The 19,091-nt window shown below is 42.6% G+C and overlaps 1 protein-coding gene across 9 annotated transcripts in view; it reads left to right on the top strand.

Annotated features, from left to right (window-relative positions):
- Nucleotides 1-19,091, top strand: part of LOC144265033 (X-linked retinitis pigmentosa GTPase regulator-like) — a 103,823-nt gene that overhangs the window by 41,913 nt on the left and 42,819 nt on the right. For 8 of the 9 annotated variants that reach the window (XM_077817200.1, XM_077817191.1, XM_077817182.1 and 5 more), the window contains 5 exons: nucleotides 6,313-6,468; nucleotides 7,024-7,148; nucleotides 8,322-8,504; nucleotides 16,051-16,237; nucleotides 17,100-17,209. In XM_077817200.1, coding sequence (XP_077673326.1) covers nucleotides 6,313-6,468; nucleotides 7,024-7,148; nucleotides 8,322-8,504; nucleotides 16,051-16,237; nucleotides 17,100-17,209 — 761 coding nt within the window. The remainder of the gene's footprint in view (nucleotides 1-6,312; nucleotides 6,469-7,023; nucleotides 7,149-8,321; nucleotides 8,505-16,050; nucleotides 16,238-17,099; nucleotides 17,210-19,091) is intronic. The other variant, XM_077817217.1, reaches the window with a different exon arrangement.

The following is a 19,091-nucleotide window of genomic DNA, read 5'->3' as shown; positions in this document are numbered from 1 at the left end:
AATCTAAGCTTTTAGCTAAAACAAAAGAAAAGTAAGATTCTGTCTCACAGACTCATCAACTTTAAGGTCAGAAGGGACCATCGTGATCTAGTCTAACCCACCCACTCCTGAAATAGATCTCTATCCTCTGGCTGAGTTACTGAAGTCCTCAAATCATGATTTGACTTCAGGTTACAGAGAATCCACCATTTACACTAGTTTAAACCTGCAGTTGACCTGTGCCCCATGCTGCAGAGGAAGGCTAAAAACCCCCAGGTCCTCTGCCAATCTGACCCAGGGGGAAATTCCTTCCCAACCCCAAATATGGCAGTCAGTTAGATACTGAGCACATGGGCAAAACCCACCAGACAGATACCAGTGGGAAAGAATTATCTGTAGTAACTCAGAGCTGTCCCCATCCAGTGTCCCATTACCAGCCACTGGAGATATTTGCTTCTAGCAGTTGCAGATCAGCTACATGCAGTGATGAGCTGCCAAAATCTTAACAACGGGTTCCCTCCTCACCCCACGAGGGGGTCGTTGCCCACCCCCACCCCCCCGGGACTCCTGCCCCATCCAACCCCCCACGTTCCTTGATGCCCCCCCAGGACCCGTGCCCCATCCACCCCACTCTCCTTTCCCCGACTGTCCCCAGAACCGGGCAGGAGGGTCTCGTGGGCCACTGTAGTGGGTGTCCACCCCACCCCTAAGAGCCAGAGGGACCTGCTGGGGGGGGCGAGGTGGGGAGTCCCGGAGGTGCTTACCTGGGGCAGCTCCCAGGAAGCATCTGGCAGGTCCCTCTGGCTCCTAGGGGCGGGGGAGCGTAGCTGGGGGGGAGCGGCCACTCCCCCACTGATCACATCAAAAGTGGTGCCTTAGGCGCCGATTCCCTGGGTGCTCCGGGGCTGGAGCAGCCACGGGGAAAATTTGGTGGGTGCACAGCACCCACCGGCAGCTCCCACACCCCGCACCCGGCTCCAGCTCACCTCGCCTCCGGTCCGCCTCCTCCGCTGAATGGTCTGCCCCACTCTGCTTCTCCGCTTCCTCCCCCGGCTTCCCGCGAATCAGCTGTTTGGCGGGAAGCCTGGGAGGGCTGAGAAGCAGGCCACGGCTTCACACTCAGGCCGAGGGGGGCAGAGGTGAGCAGTTCCCATGCGCGGCCCCCCTCCCTCCCTGGGTTACCTGCTGGGGCATGGGCAGCCCTCCTCGTGCCCCCCCCGCCCCAGCTCACCTCCGCCTCCCTGGGCCTGAGTGGGAAGCCGCGGCCTACTTCTCAGCCTGCCCCGGCTTCCCGCGCAAACAGCTGATTCGCAGAATCCTGGGGGGGCGGAGAAGCAGACCGGGGCGGCACTTTCAGGGGAGGAGCCGGAGGTGGAGCGGAGGTGAGCTGGGGCAGGGGGTGGGGCGGGGAGCTCTGCACCCATCAAATTTTCCCCTTGGGTGCTCCATGGCAGGAGCACTCATGGAGTCGGCGCCTATGGCGCTACTATTGGCCAGTTCTAAAAGGGCTTCTAAATTTTACAGCTCCAGGTCACCACTGGCTACATGCCCTTGTAGGCAGTCTCATCATACCATCCCCTCCATAAATTTATCAAGCTCAGTCTTCAAGCCAGTTAGGATTTTTGCTCTCACTGCTTGGAAGGCTGTTTCAGAACTTCACTTCTCTGATGGTTAGAAACCTTTGCCTAATTTCGAGCCTAAACTTGTTGATAGTCAGTTTATATCCATTTGTTCTTGTGTCCATATTGATGCTTAACTTAAATAACTCTTCTCCTTCCCTGTTGTTTATCCCTCTGATGTATTTATAGAGACCAATCATATCTCCCCTCAGCCTTCTTTTGGTTAGGCTAAACAAGCCAAGCTCTTTGAGTCTCCTCTCATAAGGTAGGTTTTCCATTCCTCAAATCATCCTAGTAGCCCTTCTCTGTACTTTTTCCAGTTTGAATTCATCTTTCCTACATGATCTGGGAAACCAGAATTTCACACAGTATTCCAGATGAAGTCTCACCAGTGCCTTGTACAATGGTACTAACACTTCCCCATCTCTACTGGAATACCTCGCCTGATGCATCCTAGGACTGCGTTAGCCTTTTTCACAGTTGCATCACATTGATGACTCATCGTCATCCTGTGATCAACCAATACACCCAGGTCTTTCTCCTTTGTCACTTCCAATTGATATGCCCCCCCAGTTTATAACAAAAATTCATGTTGCTTAGTCTCCAAAAGCAAAATGTTGCACTTTGCACTATTAAATTTCGTCTCATTTCTATTAGTTCAGTTTACAAGATCATCTAGATCTCCTTGTATAACTCATCTGTCTCTAAGGATTATGATAAAAAAGCTTTAAGAACATGAAGCAAGAATAACAGGCACAGCAGCTACGAAGCTGTGTGTGAGCAGATACTATTGGTGCACTGTTTGGCATGAAGGAACAGATCCTGAGTATACCCTGTTCCCTCACCCCACTGGCAGGCTGAGTAAGGCCCATATCACTCCTAATACTCCATGAATGCAAATAACTGCCTTCTACCGCCTATTTCTGAGGTCTCCCTCTTCAGGCTCAGGATGGGGAGAGCAGAAGTGACCAAACTCCTTATTCCCTACTCTTATTGTCAGCTGTGATGCTGTTCTTTTTAGAAGTTCAGCAAATAGAACAGATTTTATTGAAGATCTTAATGGTGTTTCTACTGCCTATGGATGATACCCAATCAAGCAAACCAAACATTGTGCGAAGCCAGAATATACTATGGTGCAAGAAGCAAGCAAGGAAAAAAGGAATTGGGCAATATAATTGAATTAACTGAAGTTCAGCTGCCCAAAATTATCTGGGAAAAATTAGTTTTCCCGAGGAGAAAATTAAGGCAGCATGCAGAGCTCATTTTCAAAAGTCTCCTAAAATTCAAAGTTGAGGAGGTAAATAGGAGTTATAGCTAATCTGGATAGGGAAGGGATATTTGTAATATTTGGATAGCTGTCCTTTGAGCTCTCTCATTGTGCAAACACACTCTTGGAATGTGCTGGCATGTTTCACACCAAACCTGGATCCTTCTAGAAATCTCTAGCCATCGGGGATTGCATGGATCTCATCTTGAGTCATGAAGCACTCCTATAAGGAATCATGGTCCTCCTACACCTTCATTTCCTCTAGCCACCATCACAGCAAATCAAAAATGTGAAAGCTACATGGTCTCTTTGGCTACAACTGCTTCATCTGTAATCGCAGCTACCACTTTGAGGTGAGATTTGGAGGAAGTGTTCTTCTGTATCTATTGACATGTATACAAAGGTGGAGATTTCATAAATAAGGTGATAGAGAAGAAAAAAGATTGAAGTCTTTGGTCATTTGCCAAACCACCCCCTTCTTTAAGAAAAATATTTCATATATCACAAATCCTCTCAACTTGCTCCAAAGCCAGACTGACGAGAAGAAATCTCAAACCTTATTTTGGCTCGAAAAAATATAAAACCCTATTGTCAGAAGCACAGTTATGCTGCTTGTACCTTTGGGCCTTTTTCTGCTGTCAAACACAATGCTTGAGTCCTAACTCAAACGATCCTGAACTTATCCCATTTTACTAAGTTTTGGAGGGGACCATGTTTATTCTGTTTTAAATGGAATATTTATTCTGTGGCATGGAATGGAATCATGTCCTAACAGTAAGTGTTCAAGATAGTTTGGAACAGTTTTGCTATGCCTTTGCACTCGACCAAAACTTCCTCCTTTTCTTATCCCTTTACAGGGATCCCGTTCATGAGAAACTGCTGAGGGATTTAGTCATAGAGAAGGGTTATCTCGAGTAGAGTAACAGGAGTGATTCCTCAGCCATATCAGAGACAGAGATGCTGTTCCCAATATTTCCTTAGCCCTAATGGTTTTTGTTTGGTTGGGTTTTTTGGGGGGGTATCTTCTATTATAGGCTCAAGCACTCTGAAAATTCAGACTAGTGGCCTTGGCCTCAATAATTGCATTACAAATCTAAGGGATGGTTTGCCTGACCCTCTTGTTTCTATGTATTCCATAAAGACTGCTCACAGGAAATACCTTATTTTCTGTGTTGGAGAGGATCATTACCTGTATTTGATTTTTCTTTTGCATCCATGTTCTTCAGCAAATGTCTTACTGTGGTGGCAACTCACTTGAGAAAGCTGTGCTTTCTTTTTTTCTCCTTCCATGGCAACTGACTATTGAAAGCACAGATGTTCAAAGAGGCTTAAATTGCCTTAGAGAAGAGTATGTTCCATACCTCGGTTTAGACTTAGTGAAAAATATGATAAAACATCCAACTTCACTTAAACTCATTATGTTCATCAGAGCAAGGATGACAAAGGTCTATTTGTCTCCAGAGAAATTTCACGACCTATTTGAATGTTGCTAAGGCTATTAGAATTTATGGCATCATGCATCCTGGGAAATCCATTTGCCAAATTGAGGGTGAGACTTCAGTTCTGGCTAAAGAAAGTATCTGCTTCAAGAACAATCTGTATTCATATAGACTTCGTATGGAAAGCCTAGGTATCTATCAGTTATTCTTCTGTTAATTGGAATTGAGGGATCTCTTTCTGATTTCTTATTTTACTTTACTTGTTAGCAATCCCTTTCTGGATATTTTTCCTAGCACTGAATCTTCCAGCAGAGGGAGCTGTAATATTAAATTTAGTAGGAAGATAACTTTTTATAAAATATTCTGCATACTTAAAAAAAAAAAAGTCTTGCTCTTTATATTTCATGGTCTTTTGATTTTGCAGAAGTGACCCTTAAAATTGTTTTAAAAGAGTGATGAGGGGAAAAGATATCCTGTAAGCAGAAAACCTTTTTTTTCCAGCTTTGTGTTAGAAGGTCTGATCCTGTATTCTTTGTTGACCTGAAGTTGCAATTAAAGTCAATGACTATGTTGGGCTAGTAATGCCGGGTCTGTTCCACTTCTATTTTCTTCCCATCCCTCCTCTTCTCCCACAATAGAGACAAGATGAAGGTGAGAGAGTGGTTGGGAGATAGCGCTGGAGTAAATGTAATGTGTGATTTGTGTTTAAATGTGCTACCAGTTTATTGCTCCTCTGAGAATGCAGCAAAAAAGCATTCAGTTACTGTACATAGATGGCTGGTGTGATGGCCTGGCATCCTCCACAGGGGTGGGAGGAGCTTGTGCTTGCCCTGCTTCTGGTGCTATGGTGTGGTGTCTACCTCCGTGGGTAGGAGGAATTCCTGCCCCTGTGCTGCAGTCTGGCTTTTACCCCACAAGTGGGAGGAGCACCTAGTCGCCCTGCTGCTGGTGTGCAGTGTGACTTCTACTTAAGTTTGATTTCCTGTGGGAGTACAATGTACATTCAGACATACTCACTTCCATTCAGAAGTCTTGAGTTCTCTCTTTCTCTTGGTAGCGAGATGTGTGGCTCCTTTACTTCCACTTAAAAAATCATCAGCTATTTTCAACATATGCAAACATTAAAACTATTTTTAAATGCTTTTATTTAGTTGCTGAATGTAACCTTGCCATCTGAATGACCTTGATTCTTGAACAGAGACAAACTTTCTAAAAGCAAATGTTCCTGACACCTGCTGGTGGTTGTATGGATAATGTATATGAAGAGGAAAATTAAGCCTGGAGTCTCCAGATACACTGCAATAACAACATTGTCAGTGTTTTTTAATGTTTAAGCAATACCAGACCTGCAAAGATCTGGATCGTACATAATAGAGTTTTGCATATGGCAAGAAGTTCAAGAGTAAGCTGTTGAAGAGGAAAATATACATAATGATTTTTTTAAAATAATTGTGGGCTTGTGTTGACCTCAGCTGTAATATATAACATTGTATAATTTTCATTGGCTGACTTTCACATGTGCATTTAGTCAATAGCTTATTTTGCAAATACGCCATGAAGCAAAATATGTAGCAGCTCGTACCAGTTTATTTTCTATATCAGTGGTTCCCAAACTTGTTCCACCACTTGTGCAGGTAAAGCCTCTGGCGGACCGGGCTGGTTTGTTTACCTGCCGTGTCCGCAGGTTCGGCCGATTGCGGCTCCCACTGGCCACGATTCACTGCTCCAGGCCGGGCCCATCAGGGGCTTTCCCTGCACAAGCGGCGGAACAAGTTTGGGAACCACTGTTCTATATGTTTAGTTAAATCTTTCGGACGGAGGGTGGTTTTTTCATGTCATGTTCCTTTTGATTTTTCTCTTTCATTGTGATTACACTTTATGAATTGATAAAATGTAAAACTTTTTTTCATAAAGTTGGAGTGTGATTTGATTTCTGTTTTGCCAGTAGCGGGGAGGTCATAATTAGGACATATTAACTGTTTGTTTACTTTCCATGTACAATTTTCAGAAACAGATGTATATACCTTTGGCCTTGGACAATATGGGCAACTTGGACATGGTACGTTTATTTTTGAAACGTCAGCACCAAAGGCTGTGGAACATCTGAAGAGGCATAAAATATGTAACATTGCATGTGGGGAAAATCATACAGCTGTAATAGCAGGTATGTATGCTGAAACTTCTGAAATGTACTTAAAATGATAAAGTATTATCATTTATGATATGGAATTTGTTTATTATAAAATGAGCACAGTGAGGAAAACATGCAGATTTCATTTAAGGTTAAGTGACTGCCCAATCCAGTGGTCAGTGGAAGAGCCAGATTGGAATTTAGGAATTCTGTTTTTGACTTTCTGTATATGCTTATTCCTGTAGACCATGCTGCCTCTTAAGGAAGCTGTAGCCTCACAAAGTCCTCTCTAACATTCATGCATGAGTCTCAGTTTTGCTATACAGTTTTATTGTATTTTTTATTAGTATTTTATTTTTTGGTTATCTAGACTAACAGTCCCAGACAATACTTTTGTCTGAAAATGTATTTATCTTCTGGAAACATATTCAGCAGTTTAAAAATCATACAAATCTTTGTTCAGATTCAATTTTTGAAAATGAAATACACCTTGCTTTCAAAATGTATTGAATTCTACTCTTATAACAGTTTTGTCATGTGCTTTTAATGCACCTTCTACATTAGTAACATGTTTCTTTTTCCATGTAGACAATGGCCTTATGTTTACTTTTGGAGATGGACGACACGGCAAATTAGGACTTGGAGAAGAGAATTTTACTAATCAATTCATACCCACCTTATGTTCTAATTTCTTGAAGTTTACAGTCTGTTTGGTAAGGCTTTGCTTTGTTCTTTTTCTCAAGCTTTGAAATGCTTATACTTTATAAAATCATTTCATATCTTATTAAAGGAAATCTGACAGTTTAAAATCATATTTATATTATTTCCTTATAGTATTTTATTAATACTGTAGATTAATAATGAAAGAATGTTAAAATGTTTTGTTTTATTTACCACTTCTCATTCTGCTGCTTCACTTCTTGCTCTGTGATCGGTTTGGACCATAAAAATAGACTAGTCAGTTTTTCTTTCAGATTGTTATGCGCTTTCACAACACTGCAATGTTGCAAACACTTCAAAGGAATCCATAAATTTCAGACAAATTTTTTTTTAAACATTTTGGTAGTTTTAGTTTTAGGAATAGCCTTCTACCCTGTGTGTGGACCTAAACCACCTGGTTTATATCATTTTAATATTACAGATTATTTATAATGTAGGTTATTTACAAAAGTTTAATCAAATGAAAATGTATTAGTTTTTTACTCCAAACATGATGAGAAAAGAGAGGCAATATTGTTCTTTTAGGTTATTGTTTTAGTCTTTCTGCTGGTATTGAGGAAAATTGCTGTAATGCTAGCTCCAAACATTCAGAAATTGAGTCAGGCCCCAAAAGATCAATTAAACAAACAAACAAAACCAAAACCATTTTGAGTTCTTTTTATTTGCTTCTGTTTTTTGGGCCATCAACATGCCACTTGGGTCATGTTTTCAAGCTTTTCTCTACAGCTATGAGGGCTAGAAACTTTTTTAAAAAAAGAAAGTTGAGATTCTCATGTAATAACTGTGTCTCCCAGATTGGCTAGGGCTCTAAATAAAACATCAAATATTATGAGACTTGTGGTAGTTTTCAAGAGATGGTAACATTGTGTATATGTCATATTGGCTAACTTCAGAATGACTTACTAAAATCCTTTGAAAATTGATGCAGAATTTGTTGCTTGCTTCTAGAGAGTTGGCTAGTTTTATTCGGCTTTACAATATATTGTATTTAAAAAGTTTCAATCCGTTATATATTTTAAACATCAGTGATTACAGTTTGTACTCTATCATACTGAAATCTGTAACTTAGTGTGGAGCAAAACATTTGGATCTTCTAACCTGTTTCTTAGTCGTTGGTCCAGAAGATGAATGCAAGTCGATGAGATCCTTTTGTGTTTACACTGTAGGTTGCTTGCGGTGGCTGTCATATGCTAGTTTTTGCCACTCCAAGGCCTAAAGGGTCTGAAGAAATACACGAAGATTTACGTGAAAACTGTTTGGCTGCTACTATCTCTAAACTGGGTGGTGATTCATTAGTAACTAACACCTTGCAGAGAACGTTATCGGCTCGAATGCGGCGGAGAGAGAGGGTAAATTCAGAGCTAACTATTTCTGACATTTATTAAGTTTTCATGATTTTTTACAGGAAAAAAGACTTTTTTTAAAAAAAAAATTAAATTATAACTTACACTCACCAGATAAATATCCCTCTTTGAAATAAATGTTTGTATTTCAAGGTTCTTCTTTGAGTAATGTTCCTGTGAGGGCTCCACTTCAGGTATGCCTGCACCTTTAATTGGAGATTTTAGTAACAGTGCCCATTCAGCCCATGCATGTGCTCCATAAATCCTTGTGCCTTGCAGCAAGGCTGAATGGGGCTGTGCAGACAAACTGCCCTCAGTTCCTTCTCAACTGCCTTCAGCCTGAGACAGTGGCTTCTGTATGCCTGTTCTCTTTATTATTTAGCAGCTAATTAATTAATATGTAGTTAGATATTTTATAGTGTTTGTAGTTGTTGGAACAGTTGTTCCCTTTTTTCTTTTCCTTTCTCTTAAAAAAATATTGATGGGAAAGATTTCCCTATTTAGGGGTCATTTTTTGTATATGCTTGGGTAGTCCAGGTTCCCCGGGATTTAAAAGGTGCCTCTATTGCTGCAAGGCTGTCCCAGTCAGGCATTCTCAGTGCCTCCATTGTTTGTGAGATACTCATCTTCCCAGTAAGTACATAATCTGCACTTCCTTCAACGATAGATCCTGAAAAAATAGGGAGATCAAGTTTAAACTCCTGATGATGGAGCAAGCCTTAAAACTGGCTTCAGATCCAGGGGCGGAAGACCACCCTGTATACAGATCTCCCAGAACAGCTTGTGCCCCATCCACATCAATATCCTGGTCACTGGAGGTCGACAGAGATGGAGGCAATATCATGGCACTGATTGCATCTATGGCACCAAAGACCTCAGCAAAGGTAGCCTTGACATCAGCCTCTATTCAGAAAGAAATAAAGAGTAAATCTCTGAGAAAGTCTTAGTCACTGGTGCACAAGAAGGCTACGAAAACCTCAGGTCCCCAGAGGAGTATTATGCAGGGTCCAAGTGATTCTGGTACTGCAAAGACAGGGAAGACAGCTTCAAGGAGTCAGTCCTCAAAGACAAACTCCTTACCGAACTCAGGTATCATACCCAGAGCTATAGACACTCTTCCAAGAAGAATTCTAGTCTCATCCCTGAACATCAGTTGGTGCCAGCCACTTAGAAGTCTGTGGTACTGAAGACTGCTTGACTGGTGTAATTGGAGTCTACTCATTCCCATGCCAAGCACTTGGTGCCAGCTACATCAGTACTGAAGCTGTCCTCCACAGGTTCTTGCTTGGGCCTGTCGTTGATGCCATTAGTACCACAAGAATTTGGATACTCTAAGGATCATCTAGTATCTTCAGAGTCAGACACTCCTCTGCCAACTGGTACTGGGGGTTACCCTCCTCAAGATTTACTTGGTCACTGACCCCCATCATCTAGAATATCATACTCACCCTCGTTTACAACACAAGCAGAACAGTTATTTTCCCTCCTCCCCACTTGGATATGTTGAAAAGGAGTCCTAGGACTCTCAAATCTCAGTACAGGCTTCCTCTGTCTACTCTAGAACACATTGCTGCCTCTCCTACATTGAGGTATTGGAGGAGGATAGACCTCAAAGGACACCCAGGTGGCAAGAAGAGAGATGGTTGCCTCCACCTATCCCATATGCCCCCCCTCCAGTGGCCTTGTTGGGAGCTGTGGGCATTCTGTCAACAATATGTGATGAAGTTATCACACCACCAAAGGGAGCAAAGAAGAGTACATTCCCCAACTACTTGTGGCACCATAAATGCCAGAGGAGGAAACCTTTGTGGAGTTGGACTCAAGGGCAGACAAGGAGGTAACACCTCTTACAAATATTTCCTCCTCCTCGTCTGAAGAAGTTGTGTTGCCTCCACTATCTTCTCTGGCAGATGACTTCAGGTAGTTACAGGAACTGATGAAATTGATGACACACAGTTCAGGAGTCACACCATAAACTCCTACATATTTTACCTATGTCAAAATTCTTGAGGATTGCCATTCCGGTCAACAAAGCTCTTATGGAACCTGCTAAGACTGTTTGGCAAACCCCAGCTACTGCACTGCTTATCCGCAAGAAGGTGGATAAAAAGTATTATGTCTCTTCCAGGAAATCATAATTTCTATTTTCTCACCTAGTGCCAAATTCTCTCGTAGTGAAGTCTGTTAATGAATGGGGTAAACAATATAGCTCAAAGTCCACCCCGTACAGCAAGGACCACAAGAAGTGCTATCTTTTTGGCCATAAATCTTCAGCCACACTTCACTTTAGAATAGTAAACCATCAGGTGCTCATCGTGAAGTATGCCTATTTGAATTGCAACAAATTTAATCCCTTTATTGATCATCTGCCAGAGAAACATTGTGACCAATTTAAGGTAATTATTCAAGAGGGTTAGCTCTTAGCAAAGACATTGCTCCAGGTCTCCTTGAATGCTTCAGATACTTCAGCACAGTCTGAGAAAAATGTCTTGGGCTGCGCTGTAAGGCTTCCCAGGAGAGGTCCAGAGTACCATTGAGGACCTTCCCTTTGATATTCACAAGCTCTTTGCAGACTCAATGGGTACATCTTTCCACATTTTAAAGGACTTGAAAGCCATGCTGAGATCCTGATTTATACGTCTGTAAATAAGAGGAGATTTAGTAGGTCTCAGAGCGCACAAAGATCACACCCAGCCCTCAATTCAACTTACCATAGATCATCTGAGCCCCTGGCCGGGAAACCAAGATTTGTGACTCTTGACCTACAAGACACATTTTCATGTCGCTATTCACCTTTCACATAAGAGGTTTCTTCATTTTCTGATCAACAACAAACACTTACTAATATCACATGCTCTCTTTCAGGCTATCTTCTGCTCCAGGTTATTCTCAAAGATTCTGGTGATAGTTGCCACCCACCTACGTCTTCTGGGTCATTTCCCCGTATCTGAATGATTTGTTGATTGGGGCAGAACTTATCAGGAAGTGTTGGTGGCTGTAAAGATGACGTGTTCTCTGTTCCACAGCCTGGGCCTTCAACTCAGCCTCAAAGTCTGTTTTGACTCCAGTACAGTATCTAGACATCATAGGAGCTTGCCTGGATGCAGTGACAGGCAGAACATGCATCTCTTCCAGCAGCTATCTCGTGCTGAGTCTTATCTCAAGGATTCATGGCAGTCCTCAAGTAACAGTAAGAGATTGTCATTGACTGCTGGGGCACACGTCAGCTTGTGTCTTTGTAGTGCAACGTGCCAGATTACATTTCCGAGGTCTCCCTGGATGGCTTTGAATGGTTTACAAATCAAGCAAGCACATTCTAGGCAGGTTAGTGTCTGGTCCCCAGTGGGTTCTGTGGTCACTCAACTGATTGAAGGACCTGACCAAAACCTGTACAGGTGTTGCGTTCTTTTAGCATCCTCCTACCATAATGATAATGCCAGATGCTTCAATGTTGGGTAGCGGGATACATCTGGGACCTCAGAAGATACAGGACAAATTGTCACTACAAGAGCAGCTCCTCCTCCTCATCAATTGTCTGGAATTGAGAGTGGTCAAAAAGATAATGACAGGCAATGTGGAATACACGTACTATATCAATCGTCAGGGAGCATCACATGCCCCATCTCTGTGCTGAAGTGATCAAAACTCTGGCATTGGTGCATCGCCAACCAGATAGTCATTGCAGTTTCTTTCCTCCCTGATAATCAGAATACCATGGCAGATGACCTCAGCAAAGATTTCTTCCTAAATTACCATTGGTAACTGGACTCTTGAGTCCTTGACACAGTATTCATAGCTTGAGGGTTCCCAGAGGTTGATCTGTTTGCAACAGCAGCCAATGCAAAATGCATCAAGTATTGCTCCAGAGGGGTCTCAGTCCCTAGCCCATAGGAGACACTTTTTTCATTTCATGGACAAGGGGTCTTCTCTATGCTTATCCATTGACACCGTTATTGTTGAAGGTTCTCAACAAGATCAGGCCAGGTTGATAGTGCTTGCACCAGTGTGACTGAGACAAGTTTGGGATCCCTGTCTAAATAGACACAACTGTTGTTCTCCATAGCATCTTCCAGTCATTTCTCGTCTGCTGACTCAGGATGCCCAACCTGCAGATTCTGAGGCTTCAAGTATGGTTCCTCAAAGGTTCTCTGAAGTAGAGATATCCTGTTCATCAGAAGTACAACATGTTTTATTAGATCAGTTTTCTTCATTTCAGGGCCCGCGAGCCAGTGGTGGCTCCCATCGACCCTAAATGAGGCTCACTAAGTTCCCTCTAAGCTGTGCGGCCGCACAGCAGGCTATAAATAGCCATGCAGCAGCGCTAAAGGGCCATGCAGCAGGGACCTTGAGAGGAGAGAGGTAGGGTGTGGGCGGAACTGCGGAGGGAGCAAGTTGTGGCTTGCAGGGCTGCTGTGGGGCTCTCCCCCCAGCCCCAGAGCTCCATGCTGCTGCAGGGGTGAGAGGGGCCCTTCCCCAGGAGTTCCGTGCTGCCTGCTGGCAGGGGGGAGAGAGGATCCCTTCCCCTGGAGCTCCATGCTGCCTGCTGGCAGGGAGAGAGAGGCCCCAGCCCTGAGCCCCCTCCTGCACCCTAAATCCCTCATCCCTGGCTGCAGCCCCCTCCCACATCTCAAACCCCTCATCCACAGCTCCATTCTGGAGCCCTCACCCCCAGCCAGTGGGGTGAAAAGAAAACAGAGGAACATATGGTCCAATGAACATTTGGACAGCCTTACTAGGATTGCGATGACAGATTACAAATACTGCATGAACAAAGTCAAGGAGGAACAGGCACACTTTTGCTAATCCAGTTTTTAAAGTAAGTTTTGCATTATTCTGCTCTCAAAAAGTTTACTTGCATAGGTGCCTTTTTAATTCCATATATTTTTCTGGTTATTATTTTTATAAAAGGAGTATTGTTTTATTGTGTAAGTAGACTTTGTTTTAGTTACGATTGGCTCTGTAACATTACATCATTAAGGTTAGTGAGCAGTGTGTTAATTTAGTAGTTGATCTGGCTCTTACATTGAAGGATTTTTGCTAAAATGGCCCCCACTTCAAAAATAGTGAAGAGCACTGTATTAGATAGTAGAAAAAATCTACAAGAAATACTTACCTCCTGAAATGAAAATATCATCTTTGGTGTAACATTCAGATCTCACGGACTCACTCTTCTCTTCCCATGGTATTTTGATTACCTATTGGAATTGAAAACATCAGGATTTTCTGTGAATTCCATTAGGGTCCACTTAGCTTCAATAACAGCTTTTCACTTTATCCATAGGGTTTTTTTACCAGTCTTCACTCACCCAATCATGGCAAGATTCCTAAGAGGTCTATTGGATCTCTCCCCTCAAATCAGAGATATTATTTCCAGCTGGGACCTGAACCTAGTTCTTAATTGCCTCATGAAACATCCTTTTGAGCCACTAGCTGTGTGTTCTTTATTAAATTTATCAGTTAAGACAACTTTCCTGGTGGTCATCATGTCTGCCTTCAGGGTTGGAGAACTGAGGGCTTTAATGGCAGACTCCCCATTTATGGTATTCACCAGAGACAAAGTGTGCTGCAGCCCCTTTCAAAATTTTTACCTAAGGTGTCATCAGAATTTCATATTAAACTATTTATCTCCTCTTTCCCTCCACTCCCCTGCCAAACCACATTGATGTCAGGAAGCTATATTCTATATCCTAAATGTTAGGAGGGTATTAGCCTTTTATCTAGCTAGGACCAGGCTGTTTAGATCTAGATTGCTTGTATCCATTGCAGACAGAAACAGGGGATTGGTAATTTTGAAACAGAAGGTTATCAGAATGGATCTCCAGCTGTGTTAAGGTCTGTTACAACCAAACTCAGGTTCAGTCTCCTTCAGGAATGATAGCACATTCCATAAGAGCACCATATAAAATCCGTAGCCTTACTTAAAGTCATACCAGTTGCAGAGATCTGTAGAGCATGAACATAGTCCTCTGTTCATACTTTTTCTAACCATTATGCCTTCATTCCTGCTGCAAGATCAGATGCTGCAGTAGGCAATGCAGTTCTTTCCTCTGCTCTTAACCTCCTGGCTCCTTAGGGGGTGCTGCTTGGGAGTCACCTGAAGTGGAGCACTCAGAGGGACGCTAATTGAAGGAGGAGAGGTTATTCACCCTGTGCAGTAACTGGAGTTCTTTGAGATGTGTGTTTCTGTAAGTGCTCCACTACCTGCCCTCCTTCCTTTCTGCTTTGGAGTCTCCCTGGTGGGACTTTATGGTGGAGAAGTAACTGAGGGTGATTCACTTGTGCAGCCCCATATAACTTGAGTGTGGGGCAGAAGGATGTGTAGGACGCATGTGCGGGCTGAACGGGCATTGCCATCAAAATTTCCAGTCAAAGGTGCAGGGCACAGGCACACCTGACGTAGAGCACCCACAGGGACACACATCTGGAAGAACTTCAGTTACTGCACAAGGTGAATAACCTCCTCTTATTTGATGATGGGGGAAAAATGGGTAATTGCCCTGTTTTGCTTTTTTATGATCTGTAGAGGCCTGAAATTTAACAATGTGTAAGAGCCTGATGCTTTTTGTTCCTCTCTTTAGAGATATCAGGAATGTCGAATCTCACCTTCCCTGTTTTCCCAGAGGCTTCCTTTGGAGGCCCCTGAGAAGTAAATTAGGCGATTTCTTGGCTGTTTATCTAATGTGTGAGTTAAATAGGTGTTTGGTTTTTGTTTTCTTAACCTGAATAAAAATCACTTCCTCTTAAGTAATAAGGTTTTGCTTCCTTGATATCTGTGGTGTCATAAAACCACCAGTTCTCCAGTTGTCCATAGTGTCTTACAGGGGGAAAAAAAACAGCATAGAGAACACTTGAATTTATAATATAAAAAACAGGAAAAGAAAACAGGGATGAGGTTAGCATTGGGGAGGAGAAACTTCTCCGGCCTTTTTTATACATCATGAAGAAACAGGAAATCACACAAGCCCATTTTTCTTCAGAAACTAGCTTCCAAGCTTTGTTTATGCTAAGCTCTGATGCTTTTATTATGTATAATGTAATGAAACATTCTATAATATTTCTACAGATTCTTACATTTGAAAAGAGTGTAGAAATGTGCGAACCTTTGAATTTTGACCTGTTCAAATTACCTTTAGTTTAATATTAAAAAGATATATCCCTTGAAGGAGATTGTGCCCTTTTGATACCTTTGAATTTTGAAATCCAGTTTCCATTCTACAGAATGTAGATAAATACAAAATAAAGGGAAATATTCTATGTACTTAAATTGTGGATTAAATAAACTCTCATTCTTTTAAAATCATAATGGAAGCTTTTTTTATTGTTGCTTATTTTAAGATATTGCACAATTATTTGACTATTTTGTGGAAAGCATCAGCTTAATATACCTGTCCATTTTTTTAGGACTGTAAATAATTGACATGTACAAACAGCTTTTATCATACTTAATTACAGTATTTGCTAGGCAAATACTGTAATTAAAAGTATGAGAAGGTGATATTCTCTTATCAGCCTCAGAATGTTCTCAACATTTTCTCAAATATTTTTTTTTAAGGAAAAATCTCCAGAACAGTTTTGTCGAATGGTGCGAACGTTACCTCCATTGGGAGAAGGCTCCCTAAAACCTTCTTTACGTGCTGCCAGCAACACTGTCCCACTCAGTTTACCCACAACAAACCATCCTGATGTAACGGAAGCGAATACAAATAAAGCCATTGAATCAACTGTGGACTGCGAAACAGGTAAAACATGATGTTTCTGTTCATTGTTGTCTTCCAAGCGCTACATATATACTGTTTGTACTTTTGTGAGAGAAGCACTCATTTGAAGAAGGGATCTTCACAACTTGCGACTGAGCACTACACCTGTGTCTCAACCCAGTGTTGGCTGGTCAGACTCAGAGAGCACAAAAACAAGGGCTGGGAAGTAGTGCCTATGCTAGGCTGGGGAATCTGTTCCTCCCCAGCCTCCCCAGCCCTTTTGTGGAAAAGATGTTTAAGGATTTCATGGGGGGGCTAATTGAAAGAAAAAACAACTGCTATTGTTTATGTATAGTTCCTGCTAGCTAAAGACCTCAAACATACATGAGTTTAGCCTCACAACAGCCCTGTAAAGTAGGTAATTGTTACCCTCATTTTATAAATAATGAAACCACAGCACGGAGTGATTAAGTGACTTGTCCAAGACATTACATGTGTCTGTGGCAGAACTAGGAAGAGAACCTGGGTCTTTCCCAATTCTGTACCTTAATCACAAGACTCTTTCTTCCTTGGAAGTACAATATTACTAAAAGGCTCACCCAAAAGGAACTTTGCTCCAGATGCCTCTTTTGCATTGAAAATCTGCAAGTATAAGCTGAGATCTGCAATGCCCTGGGATGCATTGGTCTGCTAGACTTCATCCTAGTCTTAACCTAAACTCATGTGGAGGAGCTGCCATCTGGGGTTAGGGGTTGGGGCATGTCTGGGAGCTAAGGCACCATCTGTATAAGGATAATAATACTTCCCTACCACTTAAGGGTGATGTTTGGCTTGCTATATATCACCTGCTCCAATTTATTGTACTTATTGTTCATACTTTTTATTTTCTTGTTTTATTTTTAAGAGGATCGGAAGCAGGAAAAAGATAAACCTGAAGAAAGTACCACAGAGGAAGATTCAGATAAGGAAAGTGATGACAGAAGCCTTGGAAACACAACTGATGTTCTAAATATGGTAAAATACCTACTACTAAAATTGTGGCTTAGCAATCATTTTGAGGGAGAACATAGCAGTAAAGTTGTTTGTGATATGGCTGTAATAAAAGTAGTCACCACACCTTGGTACCTCCAAGTTCTTGGGGCTCCCTTTATGCCAGCACAGACCCCAGTCTGGGGCATCTGTTACTACAAGGACCACAATCCCTTTATGTCCTTGGCATGTTTGCGTTAGTGGACTCCACCTCTTTGTTTTCCTCCTCAGAGAATAGGACCTTTCATATCTCCCAGGATGGACAATTGGCATTTGTTCCTTGAATATTAAAAATTACATCCAAACTATAATTGTGTTTAAACCAGATGCCATTCATTCAAGAAAGAGAGAGAAGAAATAGATAAAAACAAAAAATAAAATGGTAGCATGAACTTTATTCTCATCTAAGCAAGAACTGCACAGAGCCCTGCTAAAATGTACTAGCCATCTTAGTTGCAAAGGCTGAAGGTTGGTAGTGATAATCATACTCACTGGTGTCTATATGTGAACCTCTTGCTTTTTCTTTTTCCTAATTGATTCATCATAGGAGCCTGTCATGGGGTGCGGTCCTCCTAGCCAGACTGCCACCTCCTCCCAGTCGTGCTGGGGATTAGCTCAAGGCCAACACCCACGTCCCCACCCAGGCCTGCACACTGGCAATCTGTCTCTGCTCCCACATATGGCTCCTCTCTTCGCTTCCAGACCTGCAGCGTCCTCTTTGCAACTCAGCCCTCCATCCGTGTCACCATCTGGGTTTCCCCCTTCTGGTGTGGGGGAGGTGTTGCAGGTTGGGTATCTGTCCAACAGTCCAGCCACTTCCCCAGTGGCAAGTGAGGGGGACAGGAGCCTGCTCACTACTCCAGGCCCCAATCCAGGAATCCGATAAATAGCAGCTTCCTGCTGCTCCACTGTAACCTCTGTCAATGTTGCTCTATTTCCCTGGTCAACTTCCCCGTGGTTCCAGCACTTCCTTCACCCTCACCTCAGGGCACTCAACTGCTCAGTCCCAGTAGCCAGCCACTGCTCTGTCCAAGGTGCTTACAGTTCTCTCAGCCTTCCAGGGATGCAGTCCTTATTCCCTGGGCTCCCAGCAGCCACTGCCCCTATTCTGTCCTGCAGCTCTTTTTTTATCTGAGCCTGCCAGGCCTGGATTGGTTGCTCCCAGCAACTCCTCCCTGATGGGCTGTGCTTCATGCAGCCTCTCTGGGCCACTTGGAAGACACCTCCATTATTTCATCTGTGGCAGGGCCTGGTTAACCCCTTCTATGCCTGTGTGGGGTAGGCACCCCATTACAGCACTCATCAGGCTGTTGCTTTTGCATATATCTGAAAAATTTTGTGTCCCTGATGACAGGAAGAAACTGTTTTATAGTCAGCCCGTCATTCTTTTTGTTCAAACACCCGCACCTGATCAAGACACCTAGCCATCCCTGTTTTCCCAGGACAGTCTTGGTTTTTCACATGAGGTCCCTTAATCCTGAGGACTACTATAGAGATGCTTGAAATGTGCTGACCTCTCATTTCATCATTGAAAATATTTGGATATTTTTTTTATTACAAAAAGTTTGTTCAAGTGGTATTGGTATAAAATATTTTGTGTACCACTAATTCTCATCACACAGTGAGTGTTTCATGCTGCCATTGTTCAGGGCTGCAGCTTGTTATAATTTGTCATGTGACGACATTACTATGCAGAGGGAAGACAGAGGATTCTACCTTTTTTTTTTTAATATGCTCCTGGCACAGCTTTTTTGATACAGGTGGAGGAGATTAAAGAAAGGATCCCAAATATGGAGCATTTGAGTATTTCACAACCCTAAAACATGTTGCCATAATAGTTTTGGGGGGGTTTTAAAATAATTTTTAA

Source organism: Eretmochelys imbricata, chromosome 1 (assembly GCF_965152235.1).
Source record: "Eretmochelys imbricata isolate rEreImb1 chromosome 1, rEreImb1.hap1, whole genome shotgun sequence".
NCBI lineage: Eukaryota > Metazoa > Chordata > Testudines > Cheloniidae > Eretmochelys > Eretmochelys imbricata.
Note: the sequence above shows the minus strand (reverse complement) of the source record. Positions and strands in the feature narration are given on the sequence as shown.